The sequence below is a fragment of the Leucoraja erinacea genome, chromosome 38 (assembly GCF_028641065.1).
Source record: "Leucoraja erinacea ecotype New England chromosome 38, Leri_hhj_1, whole genome shotgun sequence".
Lineage (NCBI taxonomy): Eukaryota > Metazoa > Chordata > Chondrichthyes > Rajiformes > Rajidae > Leucoraja > Leucoraja erinaceus.
In genome coordinates, this window is record NC_073414.1 from 11,155,141 (window position 1) to 11,181,122 (window position 25,982).

At 40.9% G+C, this 25,982-nt stretch overlaps 1 protein-coding gene across 5 annotated transcripts in view; it reads left to right on the top strand.

Moving 5' to 3' along the window:
- Positions 1–23,905, top strand: part of LOC129714278 (ryanodine receptor 1-like) — a 525,269-nt gene extending 501,364 nt beyond the window's left edge. For all 5 annotated transcript variants that reach the window (XM_055663830.1, XM_055663832.1, XM_055663834.1 and 2 more), the window contains 11 exons: positions 4,163–4,293; positions 4,658–4,700; positions 5,117–5,247; positions 7,587–7,647; positions 8,105–8,251; positions 8,403–8,537; positions 10,289–10,445; positions 12,757–12,821; positions 15,587–15,687; positions 17,121–17,172; positions 21,165–23,905. In XM_055663830.1, the coding sequence (XP_055519805.1) occupies positions 4,163–4,293; positions 4,658–4,700; positions 5,117–5,247; positions 7,587–7,647; positions 8,105–8,251; positions 8,403–8,537; positions 10,289–10,445; positions 12,757–12,821; positions 15,587–15,687; positions 17,121–17,172; positions 21,165–21,260 (1,119 nt within the window). In that variant the 3' untranslated portion in view covers positions 21,261–23,905. The remainder of the gene's footprint in view (positions 1–4,162; positions 4,294–4,657; positions 4,701–5,116; positions 5,248–7,586; positions 7,648–8,104; positions 8,252–8,402; positions 8,538–10,288; positions 10,446–12,756; positions 12,822–15,586; positions 15,688–17,120; positions 17,173–21,164) is intronic.
- The last annotated feature ends 2,077 nt before the right edge of the window (positions 23,906–25,982 follow it).

The window sequence follows — 25,982 nt, forward strand, 5'->3', positions numbered from 1 at the left end:
ATTCCACCTCCACTGTGGAAGTCTAAATGTTGGCTGACTTTTTGCATGTTTGGATTGCTCTCACCATCATTGGTGACCAGTCAACATTGCAGCTGATCCTGCAAAGAGTAATGCATGTAACAAAGTCTTAATCAGAATGGAGTGCAGTGGATAGCGATAGGTATCAATCTGATACATCTGATGAAGTTCACTCAACCCGCAATGAGAAATCCATTATAGAAGGCCGTGATATTCAGATGAAGCAGTTCGCCAATTAGACAATGGGACACAACTGATGAGGTTTCATCGGTAGAGGCACCACATAAGAATAGATGCCACTGATAGCGTCACACTTTCAATCACTATTGCACAAACACTATTGCACACACACTATTGCACAAACACTATTGCACAAACACTATTGCACAAACACTATTGCACAAACACTATTGCACAAACACTATTGCACAAACACTATTGCACAAACACTATTGCACAAACACTATTGCACAAACACTATTGCACAAACACTATTGCACAACAATCAATATTGCACAACCACTGCACAACCACTATTGCACAAACACTATTGCACAATCACTATTGCACAAACACTATTGCACAAACACTATTGCACAAACACTATTGCACAAACACTATTGCACAACCACTATTGCACAAACACTATTGCACAAACACTATTGCACAAACACTATTGCACAAACACTATTGCACACACACTATTGCACACACACACTATTGCACACACACAAACACTATTGCACAAACACTATTGCACAATCTCGCGCCATTTTTTCCCATTACTTTCAATCGTCCATACTAACGGGACGTTACTGGATTATGGGCAGCATGAAGTAAATGCTACCCCAGTCACCTCACTCGTATTTCTCTGCATCTTTGCAACAGTTCTCCTCAAATATTACAATTATAAATATTGAAAGATCCAACTAATCATAGGAGAAGATTGTTAACCCGTAATCGGCTTTGATTTGATGGTCGTTATATGCAGTTATAAGCAGAATAAGATGATAACCATGACTTCATTCGAATTATTTCACAATCATGTGGTTCTCTGCTGTGTTTAGTTTAGAGATACAGCACTAAAACAGGCCCTCCGGCATAACCGAATCCGCACCAACCAGTGATCACCGCATGCTAAAACTATCCTACACACACAAAGGACAATTTTACATTTATACCAAGCAAATTAACCAACAAACATGTACGTCTTTGGAGTGTGGGAGGAAACTGATCTCAGAAATAACACACTCCAGTCACAGGAAGAACATACAAACTCTGTACAGACAGCACCCATAGTCAGGATCGGACCGTGGTCTCTGGTGCTGTAAACATAGAAACATAGAAATCAGGTACGGGAGTAGGCCATTCGGCCCTTCGAGCCTGCACCGCCATGCAATATGATCATGGCTGATCATCCAACTCGGTATCCTGTACCTGCCTTCTCTCCATACCCTTTGATCCCCTTAACCACAAGGGCCGCATCTAACTCCCTCTTAAATATAGCCAATGAACTGGCCTCAACTACCCTCTGTGGCAGAGAGTTCCAGAGATTCACCACTCTCTGTGTGAAAAAAGTTTTTCTCATCTCGGTTTTAAAGGATTTCCCCCATATCCTTAAGATGTGACCCCTTGTCCTGGACTTCCCCGACATCGGGAACAATCTCCCTGCATCTAGCCTGTCCAACCCCTTAAGAATTTTGTAAGTTTCTATAAGATCCCCTCTCAATCTCCTAAATTCTAGAGAGCATAAACCAAGTCTATCCAGTCTTTCTTCATAAGACAGTCCTGACATCCCAGGAATCAGTCTGATGAACCTTCTCTGCACTCCCTCTATGGCAATAATGTCCTTCCTCAGATTTGGAGACCAAAACTGTACGCAATACTCCAGGTGTGATCTCACCAAGACCCTGTGCAACTGCAGTAGAACCTCCCTCCTATACACAAATCCTTTTGCTATGAAAGCTAACATACCATTCGCTTTCTTCACTGCCTGCTGCACCTGCATTCCTACTTTCAATGACTGGTGTACCATGACACCCAGGTCTCGCTGCATCTCCCCTTTTCCTAATCGTAAGGCAGCATCTCTCCCGCTGAGCCACTGTGCCATCCTCTAGCTCGTTTTAATAGGAACACATCACTTATTGTACAGCAAGAATAAAAAAATTTCACCAGCAAATAAATTTTTGATAAACATTGTGTTAGTAACTCTTCAAAGTGATGCATTGCAGGTAGGTAGAAGTCGGCAGCCCCACATCATTCTGAATTCTTTAGGCTTTAGATATACAAGGTGGAAACAGGCCCTTTGGCCCACCGAGTGCATCAATTAATGATCACCCTGCACCACTATGCCCCTCACTTCTTACTTGCCCTAAATGAGATGGCATGTGAATGATGATAGTACCATGAGAATCATTTATCACAAAATAAGACCAAATAATACATTTACTGAAGATTATGTCATTTGCCTGGAAAAATTGTGGTCGAGACCTTTCTTTAGTCTGAAGCCTGAAGAAGGGTCTCGACCAGAAATGTCACCCATTCCTTCTCTCCAGAGATGCTGCCCATCCCGGTGAGTTACTCCAGCATTTTGTGTGTATCTTCGGTTTAAACCAGCATCTGCAGTTCCTTCCTATACTGAATGTCCTTGATGGTATAGATGTGCTAGCTTCAGAACGCTGCCCTGGGCAAGTGGCTGGCTGTGAAACTTCCTGAGGAGCTGAAGTGGAAGGTGAATAATGAGTTCCTCATACCTAGTAAACTCATGGATGAGAGTGATTGATGCCGGAGTCTGCTGGTACTCCTGTTTTAGCCTTCGAACCTCAAATTGCTTGTATCTGTCACTAATGTCCTCAACAGTTCTTGGTGCATTCTGCTCATGGTTGGAGTGTATGGATTCAGGGGAAGTGGTCAGCTGGGCATCTCTACTCCTAAAGGAGGGAAGAGTTTGTGCCTGCCATCTATATGCTCCTGATGGAGAATTAGCTATTTGTGTATTTCATCTCTCTACTCTTTGGTTCCGCAGATGCTAATTGACCTGCTAAGTTCTTCCAGCAGTTAATTTTTTGCGCCAGGTTCTGTAGTCTCTTGATTCACCATTTGTCTAGAAATGCCTTACAATGTACAGTATAGGAACTTACGGCAGCTGTAGCATGAAAGCATTCAATTCTGGTCTTTAGCTGCCCTTTGAGGCAGTACAGATCCATGAAGCCACAATCCACTCAGCAGTAATGTCAGAATCATGCTGGAATAGCATATAAAGAAAACCATTGAACCAGAACCAGGGGCCACAGTTTAAGAATAAGGGGTAAGCCATTTAGAACGGAGATGAGGGAACACTTTTTCACACAGAGAGTTGTGAGTGTGGAATTCTACGGAGGGCGGTGGAGGCCGGTTCTCTGGATACTTTCCAGAGAGAGGCTCTTAAAGATAGGGCTCTTAAAGATAGCGGAGTCAGGGGATATGGGGAGAAGGCAGGAACGGGGTACTGATTGGGGATGATCAGCCATTGAATGGCGGTGCTGGCTCGAAGGGCCAAATGGCCTCCTCCTGCACCTATTGTCCATTGTGTATTGTCTATTGTTTATTCATTTTCAACAACCTCATAGTTACACTTTTGTGGTCCTGTGAGTTTTAACATCCTCCTGGTATTGGTTTTTCACCTTTCAAATGGTGGGAAAGATAGACACAAAATGCAGAAATAACTCAATGAGTCAGGCAGTATCTCTGGAGAAAAACGATGGACTATAGGTACAGGAGTAGTCTATTTGGACCTGGAACTAATTTAAATCCTCAAAAGCAATTAAAACCCAATGAAATTACACTTTCCACTTGCAATTGTTAATTTTCATGCAGCTTGATGGCAACAATACCTGTGACCACATTTAAAAGTCTTATTAGAATAAATAGACAAAATGTAACTTTAATGGTTATTCTGGCATTTACAGCATTTACAACACGGGATCAGTGGTGACAGAGATAGTCAGGTGGCATTTCCATGAAGTTAACAGCAGAGAGTGGATATTGAACAGCGGTCTTTGGATTTCTGTGCTAAAGTTGCTCCGCAATTCCTCAGAAATAACAATGAATATGGTGACTCCTTTACGTTGACAGAATTATTTTTTATTTTCTGAAACATCTTTAGGTTCCTTTGGTCATCTTTAAACGGGAGAAGGAACTTGCCAGGAAATTGGAATTTGATGGTTCATATATCACAGAGCAGCCTGCAGACGATGACATTAAAGGACAATGGGATCGGCTTGTTCTTAATACACCGTAAGTAATATGTAATTTTGCTGCATGTCCAAAAACTATAAAAACTAAAATATGTGAACTACTATTCATGCAAAATGTGGCTACAAGCTGATTATAAGAGTTGTATGAAAAGGTATTTACATGGCTGAATATCTCAGTTACACGGTTCTATAAAATCACTCATGGCAAATTGATGGACAGTGGACTGGTATGGGAGAAAAGTTACTGCTGACTGTTCCACTACAGCACAACGTAGTACCCTCACTTTCCACCTCACAGTGATCAGTGTAACAATACTTACATACCACTCACTTGTAAGTATTGGTGTTCTGAAAGCATCAACATTACTTGAATATTGACAATATTCTCTTTTATCAATTTCTAGGTCATTCCCAAATAACTACTGGGACAAATTTGTCAAAAGAAAGGTAAATATGTTTGTCTGAAGAAGGGTCTCGACCCAAAACGTCACCCTTTCCTTCTCTCCAGAGATGCTGCATGTCTCGCTGAGTTACTCCAGCTTTTTACGTCTATCTTCGGTTGAAACCAGCATCTGCAGTTCCTTCCTACAAATATCTATGGGGTATTTTAAAGCGAATCATAAAAATGTCAGACTTTTTCAGACATTGGACTTCTCGCTATGGATTTTTTGTGGCAAATTCAATTTTTTAATGAACATTTGATCTTAACCTTCGAGATTTTGCCATTCTTTGGCATGTCTAGTTTAGAACAAGAAATCTATATCAACTTATTGAAATTTAAATGCCAAATCAGATTATAGAAAAGAAGTTTAAGAATACTCATTGAAAACACGCAATTTAATATTGTGTTCTTATATTCCCAGGTGTTAGATAAGTATGGTGATATCTATGGCAGGGAGCGCATCGCAGAGCTGCTGGGCATGGATATGAGTGCCTTGGATGTCACTGTGCCTCAGGAAAAGAAACCCGCGACTGATAGCTCTGTTCTCTCATGGTTTGTGTCTGCCTTGGTTTTCCAATGATCACTAAAAATCATGATCCATTTGATCTGATGTATTCTGTGATAATGTTATAATTTTAGTTCTGTTTTTGTAAACGGGAGCCAATGAAATCCAAAATAGTATAATAATCCAAATCAAATAGTTGGTTTCTGAGTGCAACACCATGTGTTATTGTCGTATGCTGCAGAGGTCCGGATGTTACGCAATACACTTGCTCATTCCTGGGTACTTATGGAGGCGGCTCAGGAAATCATGAACACATTGGTGATAATTTTCCAATGTTCTATAGATTCAGGATCGGTTCCTGTGAATTGAAGGGTAGCTAATGTTATCCCACTTTTTAAGAAAGGCGGGACAGAGAAAACGGAATTATAGACCAGTTAGCCTGACATCGGTGGTGGGGAAGATGCTGTAGTCAATTATAAAAGATGAAATAGCGGCACATTTGGATCGCAGTAACAGGATCAGTCTGAGTCATTGTGGATTTACGAAGGAGAAATCATGCTTGACTAATCTTCTGGAATTTTTTGAGGCTGTAACTAGGAAAATGGACAACGGAGAGCCAATGGATGTAGTGTACCTGGACTTTCAGAAAGCACTTGATAAGGTCCCACATAGGAGATTAGTGGGAAAAATTAGAGCACATGGCATTGGGGATAGGGTACTGACATGGATAGAAAATTGGTTGGCAGACAGGAAACAAGGAGTAGGGATTAATGGGTCCCTTTCAGAATGGCAGGCAGTGACTAGTGGGGTACCCCAAGGCTCAGTGCTGTGACCGCATTGACAATATGCATTAATGATCTAGATGAAGGGATTAAAAATAACATTAACAAATTGCAGATGACACAAAGTTTTGGTCTCCAAATTTGAGGAATGACATTCTTGCTATTGAGGGAGTGCAGAGTAGGTTCACAAGGTTAATTCCCGGGATGGCGGGACTGTCATATGCTGAGAGAATAGAAACATAGAAAATAGGTGCAGGAGTAGGCCATTCGGCCCTTCGAGCCTGCACCACCATTCAATATGATCATGGCTGATCATCCAACTCAGTATCCCATCCCTGCCTTCTCTCCATACCCCCTGATCCCTTTAGCCACAAGGGCCACATCTAACTCCCTCTTAAATATAGCCAATGAACTGGCCTCAACTACCTTCTGTGGCAGAGAATTCCACAGATTCACCACTCTCTGTGTAAAAAATGATTTTCTCATCTCGGTCCTAAAAGACTTCCCTCTTATCCTTAAACTGTGACCCCCAGTTCTGGACGTCCCCAACATTGGGAATAATCTTCCTGCATCTAACCTGTCCAACCCCTTAAGAATTTTGTAAGTTTCTATAAGATCCCCCCCTCAATCTTCTACATTCTAGCGTGTACAAGCCGACAAGAATGGAGCGGCTGGGCTTGTATACTCTGGAGTTTAGAAGGATGAGAAGGGATCTTATTGAAACAAATAAGATTATTCAAGGTTTGGACACGCTAGAGGCAGGAAACATGTTCCCAATATTAATGGGAGTCCAGAACCAGGGGCCACAGTTTAAGAATAAGGGTAAGCCATTTAAAACAGAGATGAGGAAAAAAATGTTCACAACAGAGAGTTGTGAGTCTGTGGAATTCTCTGCCTCAGAAGGCGGTGGAGGCCAGTTCTCTGGATGCTCTCAAGAGAGAGTTGGATAGAGCTCTTAAAGATAGCGGAGTCCGGGGATATAGGGAGAAGGCAGGAACGGGGTACTGATTGGGGATGATCAACCATGTTCACATTGAATGGTGGTGCTGGCTCAAAGGGCCGAATGGCCTACTCCTGCACCTATTGTCTATTCCGATCCCATTGTAAGATTCGGCTGCTTACGTTTTATGCTGTTTCATTTTGGGGGGTTAATAAAATAGGAATTGCATTCAATGGGTGTGAATAAGTACTTGATGGCACTTCGGCCATAATATCAAACATTGTGCCCAGTTAATCTCCACTGACAACTGTGGTCCATATCCCACCATTCTCTGCTTATCCATGTTTCTATCTAAATGCTGCCAAACGCCACTATGGTGTCTGTCCTTTGCAAACTTACTAACTATGCCACCTACATCCCCATTAAAATCGTTAATATAAATCACAGACACGGTGTCCTCAGTATTAATCCCTGTTGTACACCACGTGTTACTAGCCTCCAATCTGAAAAGCAACCCTCCATCATTGCACTTTGTCTCCTACTTTGAAGCCTATTTTGTATATTTCTTGAAAATATTAACCTGCATTTATCGTTCACCAATTAATAAGCAGATTTTGCATATCTAATCTAACACTTCCTATTTTTGTCTTCCTCATGATTGTAGGATCACATCCTTAGATATCAAGTACCAGATTTGGAAGTTTGGTGTGATATTCACTGACAATGTAAGTAAGCACTCAATACAACACCCCAGAAAATGTTATGGACAAAATATTTTCTATATCATTGGATGAAAAGCAAAGCAATTACATTTGGGCCAATGGTGTTCACATTGTAAAACATTACCAAGTGCAATGTTACATGAAGTAAATCAAAGGGAAGTTTTGGGCTTATTCATTTTTTAGGTAATTATAGAAACATAGAAATATAGAAATTAGGTGCAGGAGTAGGCCATTCGGCCCTTCGAGCCTGCACCGCCATTCAATATGATCATGGCTGATCATCCAACTCAGTATCCCGTACCTGCCTTCTCTCCATACCCCCTGATCCCCTTAGCCACAAGGGCCATGATATTGAAAAGAAACTCTACATTTCATGCATGTTAAATATCCACTTATATGTATTAGGAGCTCTTCAGCATGAATTGGAGCAATTTTAATTATTTCTGTTTGTTTTCATCAGTCCTTCCTGTATCTTTGCTGGTATTTGGTCATGTCTATCCTTGGCCATTACAACAACTTCTTCTTTGCGGCACATCTGCTGGATATTGCTATGGGTGTCAAGACACTTCGTACCATTCTGTCTTCTGTAACTCACAATGGCAAACAGGTAAGACTTGCACCATTTTATAACATCTTACTTCCCGTCTGTTAGGTTAACAGGAGTAAAACTCTTCACTTTGTCTTTGAAAACAAGCTACAGAATCCCTTTGCATTCATTTCTCCAGTTGTTTAATCACAATGCTCTCTGTTTTCTGCAGCTGATGATGACTGTGGGACTGCTGGCTGTCGTTGTGTATCTCTACACAGTTGTGGCTTTTAACTTCTTCCGCAAATTTTATAACAAGAGTGAGGATGAAGATGAGCCAGATATGAAGTGCGATGATATGATGACAGTAAGTTTTCTCTCATGTCATTTAAAAATAATAAAGATTTCGTTAAAAAATATATATTTAAAATGATACAGAACTTTAAAGCATAGAAACAAACCTTTAAACCAACAAATATCAGTGTTAATATTCCATGGAATGTTAGAAATTCCTTCTATTTGTTGTGATGTATAACTGATGGCAGACCAATTTCTTTCCTGTGATGTAAAGTTCTATCGTATCATATTTCAATCACCTTAGTTAGATGATTAATCTTCCAGATGTAGCAGGTGTGGTGTACAGAGTTCCACATTTGAAACATTTTCTCGTAGGTATGTTACAATACTTACCTGCAGTTCTGCCACTGGCCGTGTGCGCGACTTTGGCGCCCTTGGGGGGGGGGCGGGATTAAAATGCCGTTTTCTCCTGCCTGTCGGAGTCGATCTTTCTCAGGCTGCTAAGCTGCTGCAGAAAAATCGCTCTGACATCCGTTCTCGGAAGTTTGATTCCCATACTCCAGGCAAGAGACTCTGTGCATCTACCCAATCTATTACTCTCAAGATTTTTTACACCTCTGTAAATCACCCCCCATCCTCCTGTGCTCCAAAGAATAGAGACCCAGCCTACTCAAACTCTCCCTATAGCTCACACCCTCTAGTCCTGGCAACATCCTCGTAAATCTTCTCTGAAGCTTTTCAAGCTTGACAATATATTTTCTATAACATGGTGGCCGGAACTGAACACAATATTCTAAACGGTCTCACTAATGTCTTATACAACTGCACCATGACCTCCCAACTTCTATACTCAAGACTGATGACGGCCAATGTGCAAAAAGCTTTTTTGACCACCTGATCTACCTGTGACTTGACCCTCAAGGAACCATGCGCTGGCACTCCCTGATCCCTCTGCTCTACAACACTCCCCAGAGGCCTACCATTTATTGTGTAGGTCCTGCCCTTGTTAGACATCCCAAAAATGCAACACCTGACACTTCTTAGTATTAAATTCTAACTTCTCAAAACTGAGCAGCAAGAAAATGAATTTCTCCCCACAGAAGTGGTTGGGTGAGAGTACAATTTAAGACATGCAAAAGTCAATAGATTATTCGGTCTGATGCAGATCTAGAATTAAATGATCACTAAATATTTGAATCCAATCTCTCTAATTTTTTTCTAATATAGACAGATATCTTGACCATTATTGACCATCATTTAGTTTAGTTTTGAGATACACTGTGGAAACAGGCCCTTCAGCCCACCGAATCCATGCCGACCCATACAGTGGTTCTATGTTATCCCAGTTTCTCATCCTACACATCAAGGGTAATTACAGAAACCAATTAACCTACAAACCTGCATGTATTTGTAATATGGGAGAAAGCCCGGGCACCCAGAAAAAACTCATGGAGTTACAGGGAGAATGTGCAAACTCCGTACAGGCAGCACCCATAGTCAGGATCACACTCGGGTCTCTGGTGCTGTAAGGCAGCAACTCTACTGCTGCACCACTGTTCCGACACACACAATCATTTATGTGCATTTTCTAACTATTCAATGGAAGTATAAATGAGGAGGCATTATTACAAGTGCTGTGCAGATTAACAAATGTGATTAGTAAAGAATTTTCTGTTATAACTATACAAAGTTATTCCTACAAATTTGTGCAACAAGCAAAATGTTAATATTTCAGTTGTCAAACTTGCACCTTAGTGAAATTAATTGTATTTATGAGGCTCCGTTCCTTCACTAACCTATGACTATCTTTCCACTTGGCAGTGTTACCTGTTCCACATGTACGTGGGTGTGCGAGCTGGAGGTGGTATTGGTGATGAGATTGAAGACCCAGCTGGAGACGAATATGAGCTCTACCGTGTTGTCTTTGACATCACCTTCTTCTTTTTTGTCATTGTTATCCTTCTAGCCATCATTCAAGGTATGACACCAGACTTACTAATTAAATCTCAGTCTGAATTTATTGACAGGAGATGTCCCCATTCATTGCTCTTCCCCGCATCAGGAGCAAATCTGGAAGACCAATCTTATGTGCGCAGATGGATCTGGATAATGGACTTGTGGGTCTTTTGCCAGCTCTAACCTGGTGCAGAATCTAAGACCCCGGGCAGAAATTGACTGTTATTTTGGACCTGAATTTGCGTAGGATGCACAAAACATACCTGCATTTAACGTTGCGAAATATGAGCAATTTCATGCTGAACTATTCACATATCCCATCAAAGTCCAGATCTCTAAGGATATCTTCATTAAAAAAGCAAGGAAATGCAACCACATGTCAAATGAACAGTGATGTGGTGGTAGCCCACGAGCTTCAAGATAAGGATATTTGAATTCCAATATCAGCATTTCAGATGTACTTTCAATCGATTCTTGTTACCCCCAGTGCTTTTGGTTTGTTCCTTTACCAAAGTCAATTCACTATATGATGCCATATTTCAGACATATGATGCCACAATTCATATTTAATGCAATTATTTTCTTCTTTCCTGTCTTTTGTTTAAATTTTGCAATGTATATTCCCAACATACTGTGTGTAGCTGGTAAAGTTATCCTTTACTCCAGCGGGGTCCACCAACATTTTAAAGTAATAGTCAGTATGGATTTTAACCAAGCTCACATGGTCATGCAAAGGGCCGTTCTTCATATTCATATGTCTAACATCATAGAAGGTGGCCATTCAGTCCATCAAATCTATACTGGCTTCTAGATCAATCCCATTCCCCCATTTATTTCCTAGTAATTCCTCTCATGTGCACCCTCCATGTTACCTCTGCTCACTTGCACGATAGACAGTCTCCAGTGGCAATTAACATATCAATTAGCAAGCAAACCTTCAAGAGTGGGAGAAACCATTACACCATCATGCCATCCTTATTTTGTCCATCACAATTCGACTCTCCAGGAAAATACATTGAGTACTCCGGAGCGGCACCACATACTGTCTAAATACAAACACACAAACCCACCTGCTTCTTAATTGTGCCAGGGAATCAATGCTGTGTTGAACGCTTTTCATGACAAAGAGTTGCTTACTTTCAGAACTAAATCTTCCTATTAATATTGACCCTGCATCTCCTTGTTTCATCACTGGTATTTTCTTCAGTTAGGTTGAACAGATTTTAGAGTTTTATCAGCATCTCCCTAATAATAAAAATGAAGACATTACACCTTTTTTTTAATCTGATATGTAATCACATTGACAAAACATCAAAGTGCATTAGGCAGTGTCTTGAAATGGGAGTACTGCTGTCTAACAGAGAATAAACTGTTCTGCCCCAACTAGTAGTAGTAGGCCCTTCTCAGTCATGACTGACCATGGGTGATGCATCCTGGTCGGATGCAAGCCTGGGCGATCGATGTCATATGGAGGACAGGCTGGTGCCCATGCAGCACGTCCCCCCTCTCTCTCCACGTCGCTGATCGATCCAAAGGAACAGCAGGGCCGTTACAGTTTGGCACCAGCGCCATCGCAGGAGCTGCCTGAGCGAGGTTGTAGACCTTAGGGTCTCCGACTCCGACTCCGGATTTTCTTGAGGTTTACTCCTGGAGCCTTTTCCATGACTGGATATGGCCACAAGGCAGTGGAAGTTTAAAATCAGAGTTCTCCCTCTCCTAGATGGACTGCCTTCCCTGGCTGATGAGCCCCATCTGCCCGGACAATGATACCTTAACAGTTAGCTTTACTGCTCCAGTTTTTACTAGATGATCGGTGAAAGTCTGCTCTTCTTCATATATAGTGCAATAGAATAATTAAAATCTAGCAGGCAAACGTCTATTCAGCGAGACAATGTTTGAGCACAGACTACACATCCGTTAAATATCTCAGAAAAATACTCACACAATTCAAGATGGTTTGATGCCATTCATCATCCAAACCAATACTACACATAGGGTAAAAACAGTCCACTGTCGATCAGCTGACACCTTAGCATTCTCCATTTGGTTTACTTTCCCTCTTTATGGAAAAGTACCTAATTATAATGTGGAGAGAGGTGATTATGAACACCAGTCTCCTTCCCAATCTAATTTACACACAAATGTTTACATGGTTATTATAGAATGAATGCAAGATTTAATAAAACACATGCTGTTAAGAAAAATCAGTTAATACTTTTGTTCTTCTCTTGATCTGCTTGAGATGAAATATGATTAGGTATGTGTCTGTGAATACTCAATAGATCTGTGCATGAGTCAAGCGATAATAATAACATATTGTTTTCACTCTTAAGGTTTGATTATTGATGCTTTTGGTGAACTGAGAGACCAGCAGGAGCAGGTGAAAGAGGATATGGAGGTATGAATATTATAAGGAAGCCATTTCGTTGATGCTCAACAGATAAAATGTATTTTACAGGCATCGGCATGTTTCAAATAAAGAAAAGGAAGGAGCATGTTTAATCCTAAAACTCCATTTTCTGGTGCATTAAATAAAACTTTACGTGTGGGAAAGAACTGCACAAAAAGCTGGAGAAATTTAGCAGGTCAGGCAGCATCTCTTGAGAAAAGGAATAGGAGACGTTTCAGTCTAGACCCGAAACATCACCTATTCCTTTTCTCCTGAGATACTGCCTGACCAACAGAGGTACTCCAGCTTTTTATGTCTAAATAAAACTTTACAACTGGAATGACCTCCAATTTATTACACAACCAATGGCGGATTCGACGAAGGAAATCAGTTACATCGAAATAGTACCATTTTCATCTCAGACAGCTGACCCACAGCACAAATGTTTATAATGATTTGATAAATTGAGAAAAACCTGTATGATATCATTGTTCATTAATTTGAGAAGAAAGCAAACAAAAAAAAGGCACCAAAATGGTAATGAGCTAAAAGTTTAAAAAAATCAAGTACTGGATAAAAATCTAACTTTTTTCTGCTGTTGGTCGCCTCATCTATCTTGCATTAATTTCGGACAAGAAGTCCTGCTGCAAACCTTAAAGATCTATAGCAGCAGAAAGTCAGTGACAGTAACCAAATTGTTTTGGTGCAACAGTGTTACTCAATAGGCTACCAAATAGGCATGACTTTTTGGGCACTTTGCAGATATGACATGTATCCAAAACATGTTGCACAGACTTTGTTACTTTAGAGATACAGCGTGCATACCAAGTCCACACCGACCACGATCCCCACACCCTAACACTATCCTACACACACTAGGGACAATTTACATTTATACCAAGACAATTTACCTACAAACCTGTACGTCTTTGGAGTGTGGGAGGAAACCTAAGATCTCGGGGAAAACCCACGCAGGTCGCGGGGAGAGCATACAAACTCTATACATACAAGCACCCGTAGTCAGCATCGAACCCGGGACTCTGCTGTTGTAAGCTCTACCGCTACGCCCTTAATTTCATTTTCATTTCACAATTCATTATTGTGAATTCTTTAGTGGGGTTTTATGTTCCTATCTGTTTCAGAGGCTTTCTGTTATAAAATCATCAGGTCATACAGCATGGAAACATGTCCTTCAGCCCAACTTGTCCATTCCGCCCCATCAACTCAAGTCCCACTAGCCCATGTTTGGCCCAAATCATTCTAAACCTTTTCTATCCATGTACTTGTCCAAATATATTTTAACTGTTGCCATAGTACCTACCTCAACTATCTCCTCTGGGAACTAATTCCATATACCCACCACCCTATGTAAAGGGTTCATAAACTACAGTTCCTAATACCAGCTAACATAGATTTGGTTTTCTTCAAAATATATAACTTCATTTTGTGAACAAAATAGCCTCTTGAAGGCAAAATAATGTCCCATTCCTGGTGCAATAATTACATGTAACACATGCCAAATTGCTGCAGATACCTATTAAATCTTGCTCCACTCCTCTGGTTCATGATTCCTCAACCCTGGGAAGAAAACTCCATGCATTCACCTTGTCTATTCCCCTCATGATTGTATACACCTCTATAAAATTACCTCTCAACCTCCTGCACTCCAAGATATAAAGTCCCAGCCTGCACACCCCATCTCTTCCGACCAAATGCAGAACATGACAATGCATCTTCTTTCTGTCTCAGGAGGTTATGTGGAAGCAGGAAGCCAAGTCCTACATTGTTTTTAAAGAACTTGGTGACAGTCTGTGACATGCTGCTGAGGAATGCTACAGAGTTGACGTGCTTTTCCCACTGAGGAAGTTTCAAAAAGGGGATTTTAAACTGTTACAAAAACTCAGAGAGTGGTAGGTGTGGAATGAGCTTCTGAAACTAGGATGTAATGGTCTGACAGGTTTTAGGGGAGATTACCTTTCCCTGTTTCCGTATAATTGTATATGGTTATTTAAAAGTACAAAAATGCCAGCAGCTGAAACTAGGAGTAAAGACTTACCTTTCCCCCTATAATAGTAAAGCCAGCTAAAATGCTTACTAACACTAACAAGGCTAACAATCCTGTTGGGCTGATAGCTGCTCGAGAGACACAAACGGAGACCACAAGAAGTCTTTGTACTTTAATGTATTCTCATACTGATCGAGCTAAAAGTGTGGTTCATACCATGCGGGAGTAATTTGATACTCATTGAACACTGGGATGCAACCCATGAGAAATTAGCAGTTGTGAAGCTGTAAAAAGGTGCTGTTTGTGAACCGCTCCAGTGACATGGTGCACATCAGCAGATCCTGCAGGAGCAGCAAGAAGCCTAAAGAGCCTGTAACACTTTCAGGACCTAATTCACGACCTTTTTTACTCGTGGACATTTTTCATCATGTTGAAAAAATGCCCTGACCTACTTGATGCCACGAGTACCTACTACTAGCATCAATCCTACCTACGACCTCGTGACGATCATGCTGCGAGTACGAGTCGAGGGCAAGCACGGCAGAGGTCATGAATTAGGTCGTGAAAGTGGGACAGGCCCTTTAAAGAGCAGATCTATCTCCTTTGGCTTGAAAACCATGTCTCTCTTCTGCAAGATTAACAGCATGAGCCAATCTCCCCAGCCCATGCGTGCATGCACATGCACACACACACACAGTTGTAATCGTCTGATCTGCATGGCATTGCTATTTTGAACTTGTCCATAATGACCTCTCTTTTTGTTTAACAGACCAAATGCTTCATTTGTGGGATTGGTAGCGACTACTTTGACACGACACCGCACGGGTTTGAAACGCACACTTTGGAGGAACACAACTTGGCAAATTACATGTGAGCAATCAATTGGTGAAAAACGGCTAAATATGTAGAGCATTAAAATTGTTCAAAAATTGATGAAGGTAGTTGGCATGGCTTGGTGCGTGGGAAATCATATGTCACAAATGTAACAGATTTTTTTGAAGAGGTGACAATAAAGATTGATGGGGGGGGTGTGCTAGGGAACGTTGTAGTACTGAGAGACCGAGGGGTGTAAGTACATTGTTCCATAAAAGGGGACATTTAGCATTTAGGACAAATGGTAAAGAAGACATTTAGCAAGTTTCCCACCATCTGTCAGGGGATTGAGTTGGGGGTCATGTTACAAGTGTACAAGACATTGGTGAGACCACATTTGGAGTATTAAGGGGCTGTCCCACTGCGGCGACCTAATTGGCGAGTTTAGAAGAGTTTACCCTTGACTCATACTCGCAGCATGGTCGACACGAGGTCCTAGGAGGTCTTTGTAACTGTCCTTCATGCTCGAGAGTAGTCCCCGTGTACTCGAGGCCTCAGCTAGGTCGTGGCGTATTTTTCTGATACGGCTGAAAAATGCCCGCAAGTAAAAAAAGGTCGCCATGGAAAACAAATCGATATTTTTTTTACTCGTAGGTTTAGTCGAAGTAGGTCAGCATGTTATTCATAGGTAATCAAGGATAGTCGAAGGTGGTCGAAGGTAGTCAAAGGTAGTCGTAGATATTCATCATAGTCAAAGGAGATCGAAGGAGTTTGTCTTCACTCTCCACCATTCGGTGTCCAATTTTCCCGAAGCTAGTCGAAGCTAGTCTTCAACATAGTCAATGGAGTTCTTCAACATGACACTTTTTCAAACTCTCCCAAACTCTCCTAAACTCGCCAATTAGGTCGCCGCAGTGGGACAGCCCCTTTAGGTGCAGATTTAATTGCCCAGCAATAGGAAGGTTATCATTAGCCTGAAATGGTGCAGAAAAGATTCACCAGTATGTTTGTGGGTGAGGAAGGTTTGAGTTATAAGGAGACGGTAATTAGGCTGGGACTTGTTTCCCTAGAAAGTAGGACTTGAGGAGTGACCTTATGGAGGTGTATCAAATTATGAGGGGCACAGTTACAGTCTTCATCCCAGTGAAGGGGAGTTGAAAACTAAAGGGTATAGTTGTTAGGGGAAAGGTTTAAAAGAGTAGTGTTCCTGAAGAGCAGTGTTTTCACACAAAGGGTGGTTGGTATATGGAAAGAGATACCAGAAGAAGCTGTTGAGGTGGCAACAGTTACAAAATGTAAAATAAATTTGGACAGGTATATGCATTAGAAAGATATAAGGGCCAAATGTAAGCAAATTAGATTAGTTCAGTTAGATATCTTGAATGGCATGGATGAATCAGACTAAAAGGCCTGTTTCCCTGCTGCATGGCTCCACTGCATCAGCCATAGCTTACATCGTGATTCATCTCTTCACAACACTTCTATTTCAGGTTCTTCCTGATGTATCTAATTAACAAAGATGAAACTGAACACACGGGTCAGGTATGTTGTCTTTCAGACCTTCACTGCATGAAGTATTAATACTAGAGCTGCTGCGTTACAGTGGGGCACAGGAGCGTAAGGGCTAGGGCAGGTAGAAATGGGAAAGGAGCTTGTGATTTGATTTGGTCAAGCTGCAGAGATGATATAGGGAGCTGGAAAATTCATAATACTTGGGGAGATGGAAAGAGTATTGTGAAGACAGACAAGAATGTGCTTTACGTGTATTGTCAGGAATGAGATGAAGCAGAGTGGAACCAAGGAAAATGAATGCCATGCTCTCCCTAAATTTACATAACCAGTCTCATAAACTAAGAAGGCCCAGGGGGAGCATATTGGCACAGCTGAGAGAGCTACTGCTTCACAGCATCAGACACCAGAGGTTGATCTTGACTTTGGGTGTTGACTCTGTGGAGTTTGTACGTCCTCCCTGTGACTGCGTGGGTTTCCTCCCACATCCCAAAGACGTGTGGGTCTGCAGGTTAATTGGCCTCTGTAACTTGCCCCTAGTGTGAAGCAAAAGTGGGATAACACAGAACTAGTGTGAACAGGTAATTGATGGACTCAGTGAGCCGTAGAGCCTTTTCTATGCTATCTTTCAATCAAACAATCAAGATCACCATCAGAGGTCGATTCAGACCTCAAGCCTCAAATACACAGTAGAATCTTATGTAAGTAATATCCTTCCTGTGTGAGACTGCAGTTTAAAGCTATGTCTAACTGTAAGGAAAAGTAAATGAAAAGATTCCTAACATAGGAGTCAATATCACATTAGATGTCATGCTCAATCAATTTACAAAATAGCATGGTAGCTGGATGTTTCACACTCAAACTGAGCTGAAATGCAGCAGTCTTTTTTACAGAATTATAATAATAATAACTTTATGTGGATAGCACTTTTCATACAATTGAATGCAACCCAAGCTGCTTTCCACATAGACACAGGTTTAAACAAACATACAATTTTAAACACTAAGAGCATAGGCAGTTAATAGCATAAAAAGCACAGATTTGTATAAAAATATAAAATATAAAATTGTGAGTGTAAAAGTGCAAAGGAAGTAAAGTCAGTTAAAAGCTTGATTAAAAAGATAAGTCTTTAACTGCCGTTTAAAATGTCAACTGAGTGGGTGTCTCTCATAGCCCTGGGTAGAGTGTTCCACAGTATAACTCATATAATAATAATAAATAAACTTTATTACGGACTCGAGGTCCAGACAAGGGGCAACATTACATTTAAAAAAAAATGCATTGCATATTAAAAAATATCATAAAGTACATATAAAATCTTAGTATATCACATAAAAGCATCATAAATTATATATATTTTTTAAAACACAATACATGTTAAAAATCCAGATTAAAAGAATGATCAATGTCCTACAACGAGACAACAAACCAGTATCTCCACAGCTGGGATTCGTAGCGTGTAGTGCTAACCCTTATGTTTGACAAGGCCACAATAATTACATTTTTAGAGTCATTTATCCTGCAAATGAATTTATACATGTAATTTCTTAGGATAGCTTCTAAAGTAGTGACTCCTGCAGCCACAAACATATTACTGGCACTACACCATCTAGGTTTATTTAGCAGTGTTCTCATGGCATCGTTATATGCCACCTTTAGTCTCTGCATACTTGTCTTTCCATAGTTCAACCACAGGTGCGCAGTGTAGGAGTGGTGTGCAGTATACTCTAAATAGCGACATCTTCACCACATCTGCACATGCACCAAATTTACGCATATAACCATATAATTCACAATACAACTGTTTGGTTAACTATCTGGTTCAGGGTGCAGATTCCTGCAAGCCACTGTAGCCCCAGTTTCTGTGCTCCCATTAAACTCACTGGGGCACCATTTCACGTTCAAATGAAACTGAGGTCATTACTATGTAATATCTAGAGTGCTATAGTTAAACCTGTGTTGGAGTATCAATAGGAATAACATCCACTGGTCCAGAAAAACTGCTCATCCAAGTTTCAAATATGGGGTCACTTGACAGTGCAGATGCTGGAATCTTGAGCAAAACATAAAGTGCTGGAGAAACTCAGCAGATCAGGTGCCATTAGTGGAGGGAATAGACAGAGGACATTTCAGGTCAGGACCCCTCTTCAAATGACAGTTTGAAGAAGTGTCCCGACACAAGACATTGTCTGTCCATTCCCTCCATAGATTCTGATCCACTGAGGTCCAGCACTTTGTGGTTTACTCAAGTTGTACGTATGGCGGATGGACAAAATTTTTATGTGTTTGGAAAAGCATCACTGACGGACCAACAGCATTGTTGACCTCGAGCCATTTGACTGGAGATTGATGACATTAGCAACCATACCAGTTGAAACATCACAGGATTACCAGCAATACCAGAAGCTGGTAGAACTCTGAGATCTCTCTGCACACTCAAATATGCTATTTTCCAACATTTGGACAGTTACGTGAGGGTGGAAGGGGGAGATGGAAATGGTGTGTGTGTGTGTGTGTCTTCACATGAGAATGCAATGTTTAGAGTACCCAGCAACTAATATTTGACAACACAGGAAAATAATTTACTGCATTTCTCTCTCTACAGTTTCTCTATCAATGCACAAGACTTCTGTCCTGTTGCATGTACCTTGTTGCATGTACAAATGTTGTGACCAGTGGTAATCCACAAGGATCTGTGCTGCAACTTCTGTTGTTAAAACAACTTGATTTAAATGTAGTTGTGTTGGTTAGTAAGTTTGCAGATGACACCAAAATTGATGCAGTTGGGAACAGTGAGGAAGCCTGTCAAAGGGTACAGTGGGTGATATATATAAATAAATTACAAAATGGGTAAAGAAATGGCAGATTGAATTTAATCTGAACAAGTGTCAGGTGTTACACTTTGGGAGCTCCAATGTAGGGGCAGGGGATATGGGTGATGGCAATAGACAATAGGTGCAGGAGTAGGCCATTCGGCCCTTCAAGCCAGCACCGCCATTCAATGTGATCATGGCTGATCATCCCCAATCAGTACCTCGTTCCTGCCTTCTCCCCTCAAACCCTCAACAGCATTGATGTGCAGAAGGATCTTGGTGTCCAGCTCCATGGCTCCGTGAAAGTGACAACAGAAGTAGGTAGAAGTAGACATATGGACAGTGCACTGAATTGAAGAGTCAGGAAGTCACGTTGCATCCTTATAAGACTTTGGTTAGACCACATTTGGAGTATTGAGTGCAATTCTAGTCATCCCACTACTGGAAAAATGTGGAGGCTTTGGAGAGGGAGCAGAAGAGGTTTACCAGTAGGTTGCCTAAGATCAGAGGCCAAAAGATTAAAAGATATATGGGGGGCAGGTTTTTGTTACACAGAATAGTGGTGCCTAGAACGTGGTGGTGGAAGCAGATACAATAGTGGTGTCTAGGAGGTTTTTAGATAGATACATAGATAGATATTCACGGGATGGAGGGATATGGATGACATACAGGCAGAGATTAGTTTAACCTAAGATAGACAAAAATGCTGGAGAAACTCAGCGGGTGCAGCAACATCTATGGAGCGAGGGAAATTGGCAACGTTTCAGGCCAAAACGGTCTGAAGAAGGGTTTTGGCCCAAAACGTTGCCTATTTCCCTCGCTCCATAGATGCTGCTGCACCCGCTGAGTTTCTCCACCATTTTTGTCTACCTTCGATTTTCCAGCATCTGCAGTTCCTTCTTAAAAAAACGATTAGTTTAACCTGTTCAGCGGTGACATTGTTCCCTGCCATGTACTATTCATGGTTCTATATTTGAATGAGCTCCATGTCTCTTACTTCCACTGACTTGCAGCCTTCCTTTGAATCATCTTCCAGATCAATACAATTTTACCAAAAAAAAAGCAATAACTTTGTAAAAATATCAGTTTGATATTACCAGTAAAATGCTGAGTGCAAGAATGACTTCTGGGTGGGCTGCTGCCTTGACTGACTAGCTCAACCAGTGGAAATAAAAATGTAGGCTCACCAAATGTTATCCTGATTTCATGCAGGAATCATACGTGTGGAAGATGTACCAGGAACGATGCTGGGATTTCTTCCCAGCTGGAGACTGCTTCCGGAAGCAATATGAAGATCAACTGGGATAATGTTGATGCTTATATACTGCACTTCTAACAACCTCTCACTTCTAACTAGTTCTGGAATAAAAGTCACCTTTTTGCTGTCTGACAAATGCTTGTAAAAAGAACAAATTAAACTGGATTTTATTATGTACACAGTTTTTAAAAAAATAACTGAACCAGATATGTAAATTGGCCATGCTGCTTTTGCACACACTAATCAATTAATGAGTCTTGATATAGATTTATACTTGAGTGTACATTGAAAAGTCTTGATATTTTATGTATCTATTTTACAAATAGGAGAAAAGGTTGGTTAAAATAAAGTGCCTTAGCCTAATCCTGAAATGCCATGTAATACAAACCCTTTATACCTTTCCCATTATGCAGGTAATGAGATGTCACCTTGCTGCACTATTCGATGGTGTTAGCACCATTGTCACTGCATTCTACTTTCAATCCTAATAACTGAAATAGCCACTGAATTCAAGCAGCCACATTCTGTTTGCAAACCGTCGCAATGCTGTTCATTATGGGGCTCCCAGAATCTGTCTATGTTCATCAAAAGACAAGTAAACAGCACGTTCACAAAACCAATATTTGCCAATCTTTTTAACTCCATGCTTAAATGCTCCCATATGAACAGTTTTCTGATGCTGCCCTGATCATCTGGTTACAAGGTGTTGCTATGCAGATATGAAAACCTGGTGTCAGGGTTCATCCAGGTAAAGACCAGTGTACTCTTGAATTAATTTTGTAGTGCACGGTCGAAGCTTAAATATTATATTGCTGTCCTAATTTATTTTGTTGAAATAATTTTAATTGATCGTTGCAGAGATATCTTTAATCGACTATTTATTTAATTTGGTATTTATGTTGTCTCAAACTCCTGCTTATTTGTTTTCTAAGACTATGCAGTTTGACGTGTTACTTTGCTCGGACTGATTTATCCTGTATTTAAGAGGGTGGTTTGGAAGAGCTATTGTGCATCATGTTTATACCACTCATTTATGTGGAATGGATACAGTCAATGCTTTGTTGGTAAAACTTTCAAAATTAGCATCAGGTTTCTTTCTAGTTGTTTCAGAGGGGTGATTATTGTGGCATTTACCAACCAGTGTTGGTTGCGATTTTAATTTAAATTTCGCTGGAAGGATAGGAATGCATTTTTACACAAGTTAGTCCCTCTTGACTGTACAACTCTAAGTGTAAAACAGTGTTCATTTTAATCCTATTTTTTTTTAATGAAACATTGCTACACTGAAAACTGGAACACATAACAACACAAATACAAAATTGGCAATATTGATGCAGTTCATAAGTTAGACTAATAGCTCATTCTGTAGCCTTTCCTGTGTAGTTTTCATTGCCAACTCTTCAGCCATTTAGTTCCAAAACATCTTAAAATAATGTTGGTTACATTTCCAGAGCTATAGAGAAATTAAATGACGTGACTGCTTCAAAGATGACACAATACAGTATTTGCTTGAATGTACAACCAAATATAGTCAAACTCAGGAGAAATTAACTTGGTTCCTATTTCCTTTTACACAATAAAAGTTGTTTGCTGTTCAATTATTGATCTACATTAATTAGAATATAACAGTAAATCTGCCTTCTGATGCAACTGCAATTTGACTGTATAGAGGTCTGTCACACAACCAGACTGGTTTGTTTTTTATATCATGCTGAAACTGAAGGGACTAGAATGCTACTAGACTCCTGTGAAGCAGGGTCATGGTTCAAAGAAGTGCTCTGCCTTTCCAAATAAATTGGTTGGACTTTACAGTATGCTTTTTGATTTACAACCTCTATTAATAGCAATTTTCAGAATAATGTCAGCAAAACTTAAGTTAGTGTAGATAGGTGACTGAAAAAGAGATTGTAAAATGTTTTATCTGTTCAGCCCACTGAGCACACAAGGTTAGACAACCTTGCAGATGATATAGCTCAGACTGGCTACTGACCAAAAGAGTTATGTCTGAAAATATGATTTAATCTTAATTCCACGTCACAGAGAGGTGGCTGCAACACCATTTCTGCAACAGTTGGACTCAGTTATGGAAAATTAATCCAAACATCAAATTCCAAACAGTGCAAAACACAACAGTTTGACAACAAGGTATAAGAGTACATCATACTACACTGGCAGTTAATTAAAGTGAGGGGAGATAGAGGGAAAGGTTGAAGATAGGGAGAGAGGGCAACAGGGAGATAGAAAAACAGCATTTTTTCCCTCAAAATGCAGATGGAGAAGAGGGCAAAGGCAGAGGGAGAGAGACACATGGCGATTAGAGAGGGAAACGCCAAGGGAGGTTTCGAGAACAAGTAGAGAGAGCAGGAGACCAGCAAAGACCGAAGGAGAGGAATAGGGAGTGTCAGTGAGAGAGGGCATGAGTATGTCCTCTCTCTACCTCCCCGTCTTCTGCCTCCCATTCATTTCCCATGTCAATCTCATTCCTCTCTCTTCCCATCTTCTCCCCTTTCAGCATTCCGCAGAGACCACTCCCTCCGTAACTCACTGGTCAGCTCTTGGTGTCAACCGTTCTACATTGCAGGCTTGGCGATCGCTTCGCCCAACACCTCCTCTCAGTTCGCATTAACCAACCTGATCTCCCGTTGGCTCAGCACTTCAACTCCCCCTCCCATTCCGAGTCTGACCTTTCTGTCTTGGGCCTCCTCCATGGCCAGAGTGAGGACCACTGCAAATTGGAGGAGCAGCACCTCATATTGCGCTTGGGCAGTTTGCACCCCAGCGGTATGAACATTGACCTCCAATTTTAGGCACTCCTTGCTTTCTCCCTCCTTCCCCTCCCCTTCCCAGCTCTCCCACAGTCCACTGTCTCCGCATCTTCTATTCTTCTTATTCCCGCCCCCCCCACATGAGTCTGAAGAAGGGCCTCGACCCGAAACATCACCTATTCCTTCACTCCATAGATAGTGCCTCACCCGCTGAGTTTCTCCAGCATTTTTGTCTACTTTCAAAAGTAATTTTAGTTATTATCAGTTGAATGAAACAACTATTCTGCAAAAAATCAATCAAGCTGGAGTCTTTGTTGCGAGCACAATACTTCCTAATTTGATTGGCACTATATTTTCTGTATTTACAGTCAAAACATTTTAGAGGCATGAATTACTTCAGCTAAAGTGGTTCACAACCATTTATTTCAACGTTTTTTTTTAGTTTTTTTTTAGTTCTTGGTTTCTTGGTCCTCCTAAATATTCCAAATGGAATTTAAACTGGAGGTGGATGTTAATGACAGTAATTAAACATAGCTGTTCTGCAATGAAATCACCAGATTAGATTGTTTGTAGCAAATAGGATTCTTTCTCATAGAACAGACTGACTTTTCAGATAAGGCTTTACAATTAAATAAACAATGGATAGGGCAAAAAAAACATCTTTAGGAATTGGACTGGCTAGATGCACAAAAAATGTTCCTGATGTTAGGGGAATCCAGAACCTGATGTTAGGGGAATCCAGAACCTGATGTTAGGGGAATCCAGAACCAGGAGGTCACAATTTAAGAATTAGGGGTAGGTCATTTAGGACTGAGATGAGGAGAAGCTTTTTCACCCAGAGAGTTGAGAATCTGGAATTCTCTGTCAAAGAAGGCAGTGGAGGCCAATTCACTCGATGTTTTTTAGAAAGAGTTTGATATAGCTCAACAGGATCAAGGGATATGGGGAGTAAGCAGGAGCGGGTTACTGATTTTGGATGATTAGCTGTGATCATATTGAATGGCTTTGGTGGCTCGAAGGGCCGAATGGCCGACTCCTGCAGCTAGTTTAGTTTAGTTTAGAGATACAGCGCGGAAACAGGCCCTTCGGCCCACCGAGTCCGCGCCGACCAGCGATCCCCGTACATTGACACTATTCTACGCACACTGGGAACACATTTTTTTCACAATTGTTCCAAGTCAATTAACCTAGAAACCTGCACGTCTTTGGAGCGTGGGAGGAAACCGGGGATCCTGGAGAAAACCCACACCGGTCACGGGGAGAACGTGCAAACTCCGCACAGACAGCGCCCGTGGTTTCTTCAATAGCAAACAGGAGATAGATGAACAAATATGCAGACATATTACCAAATGATGCCAAAGCAACAAGTCAAGAGTCAAAAGTGTTTTATTGTCATATGTCCCAGATAGAACAATGCAATTCTTGCAGCAGCATAACAGAATATGTAAACATAGTCCACTATAAACAATATAGTAAATGAGATTTTAAAAGTTCAGTGTTTCTATAAACACATACTTATATACAGGTTGTCTTAGTCAATTACTTCCCCAATATTGATTGGGGCTTAGACAGGGCAGAATTTGTGAAGTGTATGCAAGAGAATTTCTTGAAACAATGTGTGAATAGTGCAACATTGGGAAGAAGGGAACATTGTGAATCTTGCATTGGGAATTAACCCCAGCCAGGTGACCAGTGTTTCAGTGGAAGGGCATTTTGTGGATAGAGATGACAGTCCATAAGCTTTAAGATTGTTTTGAATAGAGAGAAGGCTGGACCTTGCAGGAAGATATGAAATTGGAGCAAGGCAAAGGATAATATTATTAGGCAGGAGCTTGGGAGCATGCACTGGGAGAATTTGTTATTGGATAGGTCTGCATCAGACGTGGGAGTTGTTAAAGGCTACTTCATCGACGTTCAAAATGGCAAGTACTGGTAAGGAGGAGGGCTAAGGATGGCAAAGTAAGGGAACCTTGGATGACAAGAGATGTTCTAAATATGGTCAAAAAG